Genomic DNA, 15,971 nt, shown 5'->3' on the forward strand with positions numbered 1-15,971 from the left:
TACACAGCACCTTAGATTGATACTCTCTAATAGAACAATCACTTTACAGTGAAATACTCTAATAGAGCATTCACTGATTAATATGTTCCAAAATAATTGTAGTTGTTAACTTATGAGAATAATGCAAGCATAATAGGAACACTGAAAGAGCATAGTGGTTGAAAAAATTGGGAAAGCGTTTTGGGCAGCATATTTGACTCGGGCCTATCCATAGTGAAACGAATGAGTATTGAGTTGTTGAGTGAATAATACCCAGCTCTTTAGAAACAGCAAAAGAAGTGAGTAATGTATTGAAATTTGATAGAGTAAGGCCAGGCAAACTTGATTAATTGTTTCTCATCCCCACCCGCATCCCTTTTTACCCCCACCGCCTCTAGTTTCATTATTGCTGTTATCAATTATGTGCACAGATATTTTGATTCTAAGAAGGCTGGCTATCATTTTGCAGCACAGTAAATGTCAGTTGCACCTCAGAAATGGTGGTAAAATGTAAGTACAAGTTCTTAAAAGGTTTTAGCTAATCTTAATAGCAACTGACAGCTTGATTTGGAGCATTTTCTTTAATAATGAAAAATGACCTCCCTCCCTCATGGAAATCCAAATTTTTGTGGATGAGAAACAAATAATCAAATTTTCCTGGCCTAATGTATTGAAATTTAAGAAGCCACCTATTTTGCAAAAATAATGTTAAAAAATTTTCTAGCTCTGCTTCCCAGTGTCACTATACCTGGTGCTTAGTAAACAAATGTTATTACCTTTGTTCTGACCCAATATGTGCCTAATAAAGTTGTCCTAAACATGGCTGCCTGACAACCATTGCTATAGCCTGTATCATTACATGCGTAAGTCCTCTATAATATTAGCTATAATCATTTCCAAAGATTATGTACGTATATGACTATGTACAATGCGTGTGTGGGCAGATCAAAGGCCGATACCAGAGTTATACATCAAGTATACAAATGGTTGTAAGACAGCTAAGCATAACGTTTAGGCCACACAGTCGCTACTAATTAGTTCAAAGGTATCAAAGAAACCATACACAATGCCACCACAGGACGTCACAATACAGTCAATACAGGAAAGCTCTCACATCACTACTTTGCTCAGCAGTGAATATCCAAAACATTCATTCACTCTGAAAGGAAAGCAGGACCATGGCTGGGCTGAATTGACATTTATATATATACCACACGTTGGTTTATTAACATTTTCCAACATATTAGGCTAACAAAGACTCTAGAATGAATATCCCAAAACAGTTGTGCTCTGAATGCAAGGGCTGAATCAGAATTGATTCACCATTGCTTGATTACCAATGTGGTAACAATCTGCGACGATGTTCCTTGGGCACAATCTCACCAACAGCCAATGTTTGAACAGTCTTATCCAGAGTCTTAGTGTTCTTTCTCCCGATGGTGTTACAAATGGGTTCCTTTGATCTGCACATTTAAATTGTAACAACACACCCATTTGGTTTGTAGCTATCTGATTTGTAAACACTCTGGCATAATCAGATACAAACCTCATATGGGTGTGTTATAACTTTTACTTATATATCTTGTAGGCAATCCTAATGATAATAAAATTCTATTGTGATACTTCATTTGATTTCATCAAAGGTAATGCTACCAGACTTGGGGTCAAATACATACATGAGTATTTGTATTCAACTACAAATTTTGAGTAATTGTATTTGTAGTTTAGAGACTGGATGTATTTATATTTAAATACTTTCTATTACTTCAAATATACTAGCCAAACTATAAGCAAATGAATCTTTGATCATAAGCAATGTCGTTTGAATATATTAAATTTTCTACATAAGTGACTGAACTACTACTTAATTGTCTATCTACGCTGTATGCATGTTACATTCTAATCTATGCACATAATATTGTATTTTTGTTCTCACTGTAACTACTGTTATTAGGTTATAAGGCAACATGCTAGCTGTATGTATGTGCAGGGAGTGTACGTGTATTGTACGCTACTGATTGCATTTGATAAACATCAATCTTTTATCTGTTAGCCTGCATCTCTCTCAAATTGAAATATTTCCGTGCAATACTGAAAAGTCTATCATTGGGTGCATACAAAGCCGGCACACACAGAAATTGGATTGCTAGTTTAGCGAATGGGAAATATGTATTTAGTTTCCAGAACTTTAAGTGGATCCTACTCTTGTGGTAAGCATGGTGACAGTAAATCACCAAAGTGGTATAATAATATTAGAGGATGGTGTCTCATGTATCAAATCATTGGAAAATGTCATTTTCTTGGTTGGGGGCTCTGACCCCTGAACAACAAAGTATTTGAAATTGTATTTAATTACTTTGGAAAGTATTTGTATTAGCATTAAATACTGTCCTGACAAAGAATTTGCTATTATATTTGTATTTGGAAAATGTCGAATATTTGTAATTAAATACTATGCACTGTATTTGACCCCAAGTCTGAATGCCACTTTGCTACATGTATATACCACACATAAATAGTTTTCTACTCAGTAGATACATATAATTTGATAGAGTCCTATTGGTTTGCTAATGGACAGTGAAACCTGCATGTGTGTTAAAGACACTTGGGACCAATCATAATTAGCTATCATATTGTTGCCCTAGGTCAGATTATATGCTAAGATATATTCAGGTACTATTACAAAGTGTCCAGAGTAATTAGATGCCTTGATTTTAGTGTCCCACAAAACAGGTTCTGCTGTTACAGTTCATAGTCATGGATGGAACACTCACCGACAAAAAAAATACTAGCTTTAACATTGCATGGTTTTTGTTTGTTGGTTACAGTGGAATATGTAAATGACAGTCAGTCACCTTTTGAGCCAGAAAGTTTTGGCCTTTATATACAGTTGGCCTTTATACATAAGGCAGTCAGCAGCGTTTTAGTGGCTATGACCAACTGGTTTGTAAACAATTATCAGTACAGAAACAGTAAGGTGAGGTTTAGTTATGTACGCAATGATTCACACGTAGGCGAGACCTCATGAAAAAAATTGCTGTGCTTAATTCAGGTAACTAGGTAACTGTTAATGCAGGTTCCACTGTATTTGCTTTTTAAGCCAGGCACACACCCACAGCCAGCCTGGTTTCCTGAAATTGGTTTGGTAAAACCATGTGTCTGCATGTTGGTATGTCTGTCCACACCCACATGAGTAGTACTACAGACAGTGTTGGGAGTAATGCGTTACTTATGCAGCACGTTATGTAATATTATTACTTTTGTGGTAACTAAGTAATACAACGAAATACGCTATAAAAACAGGTAATATAACTCAAGTTACTTAACTAACAAATGTAACGCATTACCTACGTAATATAGTTACTGTAATGAGTCTAATATTACATAATATTATTACTACAAGTAATGAAGTCACTAATCTCGTTAGTAATCCACTGAGTAACGCCTAGCCACAATGAAGTAATGAAGCCTACTGAATGAGGCTTATTCACCAGCTTCTTACTTATAACCAAGGTTTGCACATAGCCCAACAACGCTATCATGGCACATGATAAGGTGGTAGTTTCACATGTGACAGCTTAAGGCTGTGGACACAAAGTAACGTAATACATAACTGTAAATAAATAGTTCTGTTGCAGTAACTAGTTACTTTTACAAAGTAACTGTCCCAACACTGACTACAGATGAGCAAACGTTTTACTGTATAGCGGGTTATTTTCAACACAGAAATTTTTGTACAAGAAGCAAAATCTGAATTTCGAAAGATTTTAATTTCAAAGAGTGCATATTTCGAAGTCCGGATGGATTTCAAATAAACGGAAATTGTGTCACAAATTATGAAGATCCGTGAATGTTTGCCGAAAACTGACTTACTGATGGAATAATCCCCATTCCTGTGCACTGGAGAAAAGACTGAAGGAGTCTCGGGTGGAGTGAACTCACTGGCTCGATCATAGCTAGCTCATAGTATCCTAATCACCATAGATTCTAGAACAGACGGCATCAATTCCCATTCTAGATCACCTGTTTTCCGGTTATTGGTACAGTAATGATACAGTTTACCCATTATCATCAGCAATACTGAGCTAAAACTCGAGGAATACACAAAGGAATCGCCGAAAGTTAGACAGTTGCTTTCACTTGTGGGAATTTATTTTCGAAAAACAACCAGACATGGGAATTTATTTTCGAAGAGAAGGACCTCTTCGAAATATCCGAAAATAAAAACCTTTCGAAAATTACCAGCTATACGGTATTCAATGAATAAAGGCTGTTATCTTCTTTTTTTAAGGCTTTACAGCACAAGTGCTGGACACCTGGTCCTACAGCCTGTTTACATTATAGTACTGTATAGTAGGGACCACAAAAAAGTGTGAGCATCGCCCATGAAAAAACATCACCTCACTTTTCCCTGATGATGATGAACAGCATTGGTTGGTAAAACTATAAGCACAAACAAGTCTTCAGATCAACCCAAAATGCTTTCAACAAATTGCTATGAATTTTTAAAAATTGTTAAACAGAATTTTCTAGTGACTGACTGGCTGGCTGACTGATGCCTTCAGACAAGTGTAACTTGATAACGGCTAAGGCTACGGGCTTGATTTTTTCACTGTTCAACATTGCTATGGCCCAATAGGTGCCTTTTGGCATACCACAGTATGCACAATGCATTCTTCATGGACTTACTAGTGTCCTCCTTTGTGTCCCATTGATCTTTGCTGACAACAAAAAGTGTCAATTTATGGTAGCACATGATAGCTTCCTTTCAAAATGGAAATCGTCCATACTTTTCATAGTAGCTACTTTGATTGCAGAGGTACTTTTCAAACGGTTATTGATCCACAATGCTGTGTAACGGGTTGAACATAGCTGACAATGAAGTATAATGAACATTTCACTTTTCAGATGATGATTGATGGCTGAGGCACGCGGTGCCATTACTTTCTTTTTATGTGGTATGCATGGGTTCACCAGTCATAATAATTTTATTGTATAAACAAAGTTAACAAACAAGTACACAATAACTTTTTTTTGTACTGTATAAAAGCGTTTAGCTAATTGAAGAGGTGTGATCAGTCACAGGGGCAGATCCAGACTTTTTAAAAGGGGGTTCTACTCTGGAATTGCAACTTCAGCCTAGGTGTAAATTGAAGACCAAAAAAAGAAAGGTCATCACCTGCTGACAAAAGCTGCTCCTCACCATAGATGCCCTCACCAACTATATTTCCTTATCTATAACTACAAACATAGCTTGCTACACTGCTCTCTTAAGAATTCTGTGACTGCTCTGTTAGAGTACCTCGATCTTGACTGCTATATTAGAGTATCTCGAGTAAGAGCGGCTCTTTCAAAAGTGGGGTTCCATGGAACCCTTTGAACCCCCCTGGATCCGCCCCTGAGTCACTGTAACCATGTAAAACAGTTCAGTAAGATCTAGCCTACATTCAGTAACAGGCATATAACTACTAAAAAATGCCTTGTAAGCTACCAGGAATGGAGTAGCTTTATTTGGAAGAGGCGTGTTCCTTTGTATGCGAATGAAAATTAAGAACAGCTGTGAGACTTTGTGTAGAGAATTTGCATATAAAAACACGATAGACAAACTATAAAACCGTTAAGAAGATATTTCTGTGTGTAATTTGCTATTTAAAGAGTGGTTACTCTTCCTAAGCGATGCATAGTAGTGTAATTGATCAATTACAAAATAATTGGTGAATTATGAAATACATTCAGTTTTATTGTACTGCATGTATTGTTACAAACAAGGCAAGAAACAAATCTACAATATAATTGACATGTTGTGTGTTATTTATCAAGAGTTGATTAATTCAACGGATAGTATTTACTGCATGGGTGCCTTGTTTTTTTTTAGAGGTAGCACAACATCAACTTGTTCCTTACAGTAACTTTCACTTCAGCATTGCTTCTTCTTGTATGTTAATTATGACAAAGTGTGATATTTAGCTACACTGTTAATATCTATCAGTACATTTAATCCCAAGTTGCATGGTGTTGGGTAGCATTTTAAATAAGATGTGCTGAATTATGTAAGTTCAAGTCCACAGGTATGTATTAGTTGCAAATGCCATAACAGAAAATTTATTGTGACTATATATGTATACTGTTGTGTCATGATACAGTCAAGTATTTAACTTTTAATACATTTTAGACTACACTTGGAGGAGGAGTTTATAAAGAGCAGAAAGGAAGTTTTGACAAGTTACCAACTATTGGTGCTCCAACTTTGCAAGCACTGAAGAATAACAAGCCTGCCAGTCGTGAAGAAAAGAAACTAATTGTACTGTATAACTTCATCAGTTTGGAGACATGCGGTTATATCATGAATCAACTACAAGAAACCTCAACTGACATTATTATTGTTAGTTATGATTTTCTCTTCAAAGAAGACATAGTTACAGAAGTAGAAAAGCATCTTTCGAGAAAGTGCAATTTGATTGACGTAACTAATCTCCAAACTGTTAATATCATACAGAGAATGGTGTATGGCTTGCTAGAGAAGAGTACGTTCAGTGTGAGAGATGCCGATCATGCTGTTTTTACCCTTTTAAGTGAGTACTCAAGAGGATCAGCCACAATTGTACACATTCTAACATCACTCATGAAGAAATGTGACGATAGTAGAACTGGTTTTCAACTGGCTAAACACCAGCTAAAGCTCCACATTGGACATAAAAAGTATCTTGAAGCTTCACAAAATTCTACAAATACTAAAGGCAGTATTAGTGGATCTCATTACAAACTACACAGTACTATCCACACGTTTATTGATGACCTAATAAGGAGTGATCATTTCTCATTACCAGCTCAGCACTTGTTGTATTGCCTCACTATAGTGGGGTCAATCCCTCTACCACAATTCTTTATTAATGAACTTGACAGTGTGATAACAACAGCCATAACTACTAAGGAGGATAAGAGGATGCAAAGTTTACATGGACTTGTTTCCCAGCCACTACTGAAGCAGCTAGAGCAAGGAGGCATTATCAGGAAGTTTCCTTATCCCATTGTATATCACAAAGACTTTAACCCTCAAAATGTGGATCCCACTATTGAAGTGATGGTTGTTCCTAAACTAATTTGCTATGCTATTGAGAGTGAGATGGACGCTACAGACAAGGCGATCTCCATAATGTGTGTTCAACGTGCTTTAGAGAATATATTGACTAACAAGAGTGCAGTACAAGTGAACATGGTCCACCTTCACTACCTCCTTGTGTTAAGTAACAGGTTGTTTGATGTTTGTGTCACAGAACATCCTACACTTGGAGATGCCTTTGTGACAGAATGTGTTACACTAAAACTCAGACTAGCATGTTACCATAATAAGATTTGTAGCTAGTACAAAACTGTATAATACCACTTAGACAGTCATTTGTACCCACGTACGTAGATGCATGCTCTAATATCTAGATGTCCAATTATGCTATGTATTATTACTTGTAAATTTGCTACAATTGTATACATTTCTTATATACTGTACATTACTTGCAATACTTACTGCTGCAATTGTATTACATTAAAGAAATTCATTATTGTTGCTATAGTAGTAAAGGAAGTGGGATTCAGAACATGAGAATTATTATCATGGTCATGTATTTATCGTGTCAACAACTTTGCGAGCTCTCTGTGATGTACATAGCCGGTTGCCTATATGTGGCTATAGCTAGTTGCATCTTGCACTTGCCATGTAGTATTTCTGGGTACTATATGTGCATGTTAGTATTGTACTATTCCAGGATGGAATGGGCAGAATGTAAATAGTTCCAGAATGTGTGGTTTGACTGGAACCTCAGTGAGTGCAATTTTATATTCTGAAACTACAATACTGATATTGTATATGCAACTCTTGTATTCTCAAAGTCCAATTTTGGGAACAGTATGCCATGGCCATTTGCATGGAATTACTGCCAGGTCCAAAGCTATATATATATTTTTTTAGAACCATCAACTTTGATGAAGCAATTAAAATATACATAACCTCAGTCACATGTGACTAGTAAATAAGGCAAAAACCAAAGCAGGCATGGAAAGGAAATTTAAAATTACAAAAAGTATATTGCTATGGACAAAGAATATTCTTTGGGAAGCATTGATGGAAGCTGCTGCTGCTTTATATTATTATCAAGTACATGATGGTAATGAGAGAAGGGTTAATTGGTTCATAACCTTCTGCATAGTAGTGATGGGTTCCTTACAATAGTATCTAAGGCAGCCAATCTCAACTTTGAGGTAATGGCAGGAGAAACCAAACCTGTCAAGTTCTGAAACTATTTGCTGGTATTCACTATTCAGGTTTAGCTGCTTTGTGGTTCCGTGCAGCTGCAAGATCGTCATGTGAATTAAATGTAAAATGTTCTCAGTTCCTCATCATAAACAACAATGCCAGGTAAATATGACCACACTAGAGTGGATGGTGGAATGGTAGAGGCCTAGATGGAGACCTAGAAGAATCTGAAGCACACTTGCCATCCAAATCAGCAAATATTTTGACACCATGGATGTAAGATTGTATAGTTTAGTTGTGAGGACTAACAACACAGCATCATGGTAATGGGTATACCTACCTTGTTGACAACCAGGCAGCCATATGCATTCCAAACATAATGGCATACGTAGGTCATGGTGACTGGCAAAGGGCACAAGATGCTTTGTGCCAGCTATGCAAATTCAGAGGAATGGGAATTCGAAGCTAAAGGTATCAGATAAAGCTCTTAACACAAATGATTGTTTGCCTGGATGAAAGCCTAATAGTACAATGGCACAATGCAAAAATTGTGCACTTTTTCATACAAGCATGAAATTTTGCACGTGAATAATGCTTCTCATGAAATCTGATGTAATGTTGTCACAGATTTTACCTTGGCCATTTTTTTCCAGAAATTTGATCATTTTTGTCTATATATCCCTGAGGAAATACTTAGCTTGTTAAAGCATGGTATCAAAATAAATTAAATATTTTGTTGAACAAAAGAACTTTGAAGTTAATAGGTGATTACATTCCAAAGTTATGATCATTTATATTACCCATGAATTTTTAGATATTTTATATACCTCCCCATGGATAATTTACATCCCAAGGGCAGGTAAACTCAAAGAATTTTGCAGCTAAAAAGGTGATCATAACTTCAACCTGTTAACTTCAAATAAAACCAAGTTATTTCATTCAACAAGATCTTTTCTTTGCTACCATGTTTTAACACGTCAATTAATGCCTCAGGGAGATAAAGACAGAAATGGTCAAATTTCAGGACAAAATGACCATAAAGGTTACCAAAGGATACATGCTGTGAGGAATACTATTTATGTGTAAAGTTCATGCTTTTATTAAAAAGTGCACAATTTGGCTAATTTGGGGGCTACACCGCTATACTACTGTATAACAAAAAGTCAGTTCCATAAGTGTGATTTGGCTTCCAAGGTGGCACTGTTTTCAAAGTTGATTTTGTACTATACAGAAAGTTTGTGTAACTTCTGCTAACAATTGCTGTTTCCTTGGATAAGACAAGGCTTCTTCAAGCCATCTATTGTTTGCAACCTGATGGAATATATGTAATAGTTATACCATGGGCATGAGTGCTTTGTCTGATATATATGCACAAGCACAAGGGCCGCAGGCCCGAGTGCAAGTGTGTATATACAGGCAAAGCACAAGTGCCCGTGGTATAACTAATATGTTCTATTTTAGCATGTAGACCTATCTAATTGGCAAAATCTTCAGTTGCTATACCCTTCTCTTATATAGGGAACCAAGTAAGCTGTGATTGTGGGATTCAATTTTGCCAAACAAACTGTGATTGTGGGATTCAATTTTAATACATCAAACAGTAGTTTGATTTATTTTTGCTAATATAGTAATTTTAAGAGACTAGTGTTAATTATGTTACTTTAATTGCTACATTTACAAAAGTAAAAAACAAACTACTGTTGATGTATTAAAACTGAATCCCAAAATCACAGGCAAAACTCAATCCCACATTCACAGCTTGCTTGATTCCCTATATAAGAGAAGAGGATAACAGTATAGCATCAAAGAAATCTGATGATTTCTGGATATAGTGTGCACTCCTATTAGGTGCACAATGTCTTAAGTTAACCAGATATACGCACTGGTGGCACTGCATATATCTTGTTAAGGCTGTGTGTAACGAGATATACGCACTGGTAGCAGTGTGTATATCTCGTTAACATTTTAAGTCACCGCAATATGTGATATATATGCACTGGCTTTCTTTTGATCTGAGGTGTGAAAGTGGTATATATATATATTAGCAAGTTGCGCGCTGGCTTGGCTGAGGATCTCTTGATGAATGGTGTGTGCAGGGAGTTCAGAGGAGAGATCCAACTGTAATGCTAGTTTCTGTATCAACAGGCCAGAGGGTTTAGACATAGTGGCAAGTAAGCTGAGCTTTGAATTGATGATACACTGGGGCAGCAGACACCTGGGTAGTTCATGATGACATGTGTGGCACTGTGATGTAAACATAACCAGGATTCCATGTATTTAGTAGAAAGATTTTCCATTTTAGTGATGGTCGATGGCCCAATACTATATATCCATAGTGAGGTGAATTAAATGATCAAAAGAACATACTATACTTGGTATTCAGGTCTCACTGGCAATTATCAACTTTCTTTAGAAGATCAGAGTTTTCCAAAAATAGCTTTGCCAGCAGCAGACTTTGTGGAATGAGCTTAGATTCCAATCAATTTCCCCAAAAATTTTGTCTGGCCATCTATATATAGTATGGTTTTGGCTGTACCACCAGACAGTGTTATGCACATACATAGATGAGAACCTTTTTCTGTTAAGGAGTAGGGACACACACTTGGATAGTTTCAATTTAAGGCTAATATCACCAGCTATAGAGTCCATTTCAGTCAAACCTTTGGTGCATGTAGTGGTAGATATCAGTGTAGCATTATCAACATAAACAATAGTGGAGTGCTCTGAAGACAGAACTGTTTTTGGTTCTTTTCCAATGGGGCTTCAATAGCTTTGGACTGGAGGATATTGAAAAAAAAACTGGGTGAAGATATATAACAGGAAAGCCATGTCCATGCAACATCTCTAAATATTTAACTAATGTGTTTCACAAATTACATTAGAAAAAAACTCTTCGTGAAATCATTTTGCTTGAGCCATATGGATTATAATCAGAAACTTTGGCCCTGGAGGTTCATCACCTGGTTCCAACCATTTGACATATTATATATGCCCCAATAAGAGGGAGCTTTAGTCTCACATAGCCAGACTGCCTTTTTTCTTTTTGTGTGTGGGTGGAAAAATACAAAGGAAAAAAAAGCAGTCTGGCTACACAAGACCAGTAAACTCCCTCAATACAACAGTGACAAGCGTACTGGATAGCCCACAACTGTGCACGTTGCTAGTCATGATCACTTGTGTCAAGTCACTGCTGCAATTTTAATTTGTGGATGAACAAGTTACAGTAAAGAAAAAATCAGCTAGCTATAATGAAAGATCATGGTCAGCTATGATCTGCAAGGTTTATCTCTATCAGTAGTTTTATGTATCTACTTGTTATCTCTGTACAACTGATCTGATCTTGATGTCCTTGCAAATTCAAATGGCTATTTGTCTTCCTTTGCAATGGTGGATCCAGGATGGGGGCATTTTCCCCAATCCCCCCACCCCTTCCCCACCACCACCACTCCCCCTCTGCCTTTTCCTTTTAGGAAGAATTAGCTATATTTAGCTATCACTTTGGTATGCCAATTAGATCAGTTTATTACTCAAGAACTAAATACCATTTTAGCTAAAAAGGCAGAAATATCAATCATGTCCCATTTGCCTCAAATTAAACTCAAGCTGTCACCCAGCACCTTCATGCATACTAAGCGTTCTATAAATAATTACCGTATGGCAGTTTAATTAAGCTATTCATACCTTTCTTTTTAAGACTTGAAAACCTTCTGCAATTGCTTAAATTGCACAATTCAACAATGAAACACTATACTATATGCTGCTAGTCTATTATATGTGTATACATCAGCTATATTAAATGATTGTATATAGCTATTTACTAGTTGATCAGTATGGCTTCCTCCTTTTAATGGTGTGAATCTGAACCTGTTTGTGTCCCTCTCCTTCCTGCTTCTGTATCCACACCTGCTTTCATGTGTTGTTATGCTATACATATAATGTAGATGCACAATTGTAGATTGATGTCCAGTACAGAAGAATTGAGCTTCCCATTGATCCAGCAGCTCTTCATGAATAAACTAACCACATGCAGCTTCATGGTAAATATAGACTGTATACTATTTATGCACTTGACATAAATAATAGCTTGCACACCTAATAAGACTATATTATATGTTAGCATAATAATACACTCACCATCCATGAACTTCATTTATATAATTTTTTTATACCATGATGGAATTTATACCTGTACATGATGATCATCATCTATAGTCTGGTTGCTTATGGAAATGATCGTTACACAGTGGATCAACACATCAAATTTGGTACAGTGATTCCTTAGTGTGTACTAAGTGATTTCATAGGGGGTGCCATGATGAAATGATCCGGCACCCCCTCTAAAATCAATTAAATGTAATAAACTGCAGAAATAAAAATCGTTATATTTCTATATACTATCAACCTCTTGTCTTTACTTGTTGTGTTAGTATTACTATTAAATATGATTTAGCTATCCATCACATTATAAAGTATAGTACATTGATACAAATTACATTGTTGTTATCCTGATTATAGAGTGCATAAGATTAATTTAAGATTAGCAAAAATAAATCCGCTAAATTAAAACCCGATATTACATTAATATTACTTATTACACCAGCTTGTTATTTCTATTATAAAATGTTATGTGCACATTCCACCACACTGGCATAATGCACGGCTAGCTTTAGCCACCTCAGGGAATAGTGTCCACATTGGTTCCCAGGAAAGCTCATTGGCTTGTTTCCAGCCATATTCTTCTGGTGGTGGCTTATCTACTTGGACTTGCAGGCATGTTGCCCAAACACTTGCTTGATAGAGAGCTCTTTAAAAGTGTTGAAGAAGAGCACACTATTGCAAAAAAATTGATGTGAAGTAAAGAATTTATTAGCTAAAGAATTACCTGTGTTGGTGGAATGGTTTCCATTGTCTTTGAGTGCTTACAAAACAATTCCTTCCGTAGCTCATTGACGGTGCAGAGTGAAGTTGTTTTATCATACAAGACACACACATATCGCTCAATCAGCTTCATTTCAGAGGATCCCAACTGTAGGATGTAATATGGATGCTCTAGGGGAAAGAGGAAGGCCTCTGAAACATCTGGATATGCCTTCCATGCTTCCCAGGCTGAATTTTTCCCTCTTTCAAGAAACTGCAATGTGGTATCACAGCCTGAAAAAGCATGGAAGAAAGGCAGGCCTTTGGATTTTACTTCTCCAAGATGTTCACAGATAGAATTGATATCATAAAATTTCATATGGTTGCCAGTTCCAAACCTGACCCAAACATTGAATTCTGAGAATGCATCGTTGAGTTGGAAGTAAACGCTGATTAGCAAGACAATGACATCTGTATCAACTATGCTGACCAGGATGTTGTGGGCTCCTCTTTCAAGAGAATTATGCAGATGAATACATATCCTTGTGTCAGCCTCTTCGTGATCACAGTCCTGCATAGGCTGATTACTTCCTTTACAAATGACTGATTTTCCTACAGGACAGCAGGACCAAATGAATATTCTAAATGTGAATAAAATGAATAATTTTAAAGGAACAAGTATGTGCATTAAAAATATGCCAACAAACTATTCAGCAAAAAAATTACTAGAACAGCCAAATACAATAGTCTCCTAGCATGAGAAAACATAATTTTAAGTGTATGTAAAACCATATAATACATGTAAATTACTAACCTGAAGTAATGTAAACCTGCTTTCCACTAGGATATTCATGAGTTGACACCTTTTGTGTTAGAAATTCAAACAATTCTGCTTTGTTTGTGTTGTCTTGAAGAAAGTCAAAAAAAAATTGATGGTATCTTAGGGCTTGTACCTTTTGTCTAATGCCTCTGCCTCTCTTCTCTTTGGTAGATTCTTTCAGACTGCCAGATACATACTGATCCCAAATAATGTCAATCCTGTCACAGAGACAGAGTTGTTGACTAGTCCATGGCAAGAACACTTCATTGGCATATTCCTCAAATGTACTGACCTTAGTAGGAAGACAGTGGACAACAGCAGGGCCATCAAATATCTTAGCATAGAATGTGATAGGAGCTTCCACAAATGATCCACCCAAGCAACTCAATAATTCTGCTTTTCTATTGGACAAGCGAAGCTTTCCATGCTCTGAAATAGAAGGAGGCCAAGGATGATTTTCATGCAAAAAGAAGTCATCTAAGTCACCATCTCAAAACTTGCTTGCTATGAACAAATGGCTGAACTGATTACAATCGCTTCTAAGGCTTGCTATCTTTTGTACACTTTTGGTAGCAGGCTTGGAGGATTGTAAAGGTAATGAGTTTTTCTTGATGGGCTTCACAATATTCACATAATTTTGGTACTGAGTTTCTCCAATGCTTTTGATATTCCTAACTGTTTCAACTACACTCTCTGTAGCACAATTATGGGAATCCAAAGCTAAAAGCTCTAAACAATTGTCTTTGAAAGGATTGCCCATACCTGTCATGGTTTGATACATGCTGTTTGCATGCTTCTGGAATAGGTCTTGAGCAGAAAGACCTTGTTTATGTTGCTTGCACCAACTATTCTCCTCTTCCATAAACTGGCTCTCAAATTCAGTCAGTAATCTAGCTTGTTCTGGTCCTGCAACCATCCATCTTCTAAAGGCTTTTGGGTTTTCTGTAAGTCCAACTGCTCCACCAGATGCCTTTACTAGTTCATTGCTCTGCTCATGACCCTGGTCAATTGGAATGCACGAGAATTTGCTACTGGTTTTTCTCAGCACCCAGCACTTTTCTGAAAGTGATTCCATATCTCGAATATGAACTGGAATCCAGCGTGCATAGTTGATATGGTCTAAGGCAAAAAATCATAGAGTGAGAGCTTTCAGAGATTCTAGATACAAGTTGAAATCATTTGTGCAATGAGCATGGATAAATACCAAAGCAAGAATTTCAAACTCAAAAACAATATCCCAGTACTGAAAAGTGGGACAATTCTTTATCATTGTTTGCTTCCATTCTTCAAACGAAACCTCTTCATTTTCAGCTCTCACACTCTCCCAAGCTTCTTGGTGAAGCTTGCTTAACACCAATGCTACGATCTGATGGCTACATCTGGTTCTAGTGAGATGTGACACCTTCAAGAAGGAATCTGCTACTCCAGCAGTAGCTACACTGGCTTTACACAAAGCTACTGTCCAACCAGAGCAATCTAAAAAATCACTAATAGTACTCCACAGAACCATTTCGATATGAAGACCTCCAAACATAACTACAAAACCATCTTCTCCAAGAGACAGTGGCCATGACCACTGAACATATTCTGCTAGAGCAAACAATGGTTGATCGAAAGCCATTACTGGAGTCTGACCTGGTAAGCTGTAATCTTTTGCAGAACATCCATGCCATATTTGACCATGGCAATGGTTGCAGATATAAAATAAGGGTAAAAGAGCAACCACAGAAATGGGATGAACAGGATTAGACTGATTTTCAGCATGAAATGCAGCCCAGGAAACATATAATCATCAACTTTCAGCTTGTCCTTTGCCAACAATGCTGTAGCATGTTTGGTCCATTTTACTTCTTGGAGTTTCTCTGTCTTTGAAATGTCGACTGCTTTCAGCAGAAGATCTTTTTGATTTGACATTAAAGCACACAAGTTGAAAAATTGTAAGACAAGCTTGAGATTCATCATCATCTTGATTCTGTGCATGAGGTCCATTCAGCAACATTAAGAGAAAATTCTTCAAGACAGTTGGCACAGAGTTTTGTTGGAAGTTGGGTGGAAAAGTACCGGAGA

General features: G+C 36.8%; 2 protein-coding genes and 1 long non-coding RNA gene across 6 annotated transcripts in view; 1 reads left to right on the forward strand and 2 right to left on the reverse strand.

The window, feature by feature from the left end:
• Positions 1-7,494, forward strand: part of LOC136246140 (tetratricopeptide repeat protein 28-like) — a 30,234-nt gene extending 22,740 nt beyond the window's left edge. Inside the window, exons 4-7 of one of the 4 annotated variants that reach the window (XR_010696256.1) lie at positions 1,568-1,622; positions 2,033-2,189; positions 5,855-5,914; positions 6,152-6,273. Coding sequence is in view for 3 of the 4 variants with exons in the window: in XM_066037598.1 (XP_065893670.1) it covers positions 6,152-7,342 (1,191 nt within the window). In the remaining variant the exon portion in view is untranslated. Of the gene's footprint in view, positions 1-1,567; positions 1,623-2,032; positions 2,190-5,854; positions 5,915-6,151 lie in introns of all 4 variants that reach the window. The other 3 variants (XM_066037599.1, XM_066037600.1, XM_066037598.1) reach the window with 3 other exon arrangements.
• LOC136245651 (uncharacterized) overlaps positions 1-15,971 on the reverse strand; it is a 213,321-nt gene that overhangs the window by 191,083 nt on the left and 6,267 nt on the right. The gene's annotated exons all lie outside the window — the stretch shown is intronic.
• Positions 12,683-14,979, reverse strand: LOC136245876 (uncharacterized). Its single transcript, XM_066037336.1, has 4 exons — positions 14,667-14,979; positions 13,899-14,381; positions 13,110-13,696; positions 12,683-13,057 (listed from the first exon to the last, which is right to left on the reverse strand). Exons 1-4 carry the CDS (start codon positions 14,977-14,979, stop codon positions 13,034-13,036), a joined length of 1,407 nt encoding a protein of 468 aa, XP_065893408.1. The 3' UTR covers positions 12,683-13,033.

The sequence above is a fragment of the Dysidea avara genome, chromosome 15 (assembly GCF_963678975.1).
Source record: "Dysidea avara chromosome 15, odDysAvar1.4, whole genome shotgun sequence".
NCBI lineage: Eukaryota > Metazoa > Porifera > Demospongiae > Dictyoceratida > Dysideidae > Dysidea > Dysidea avara.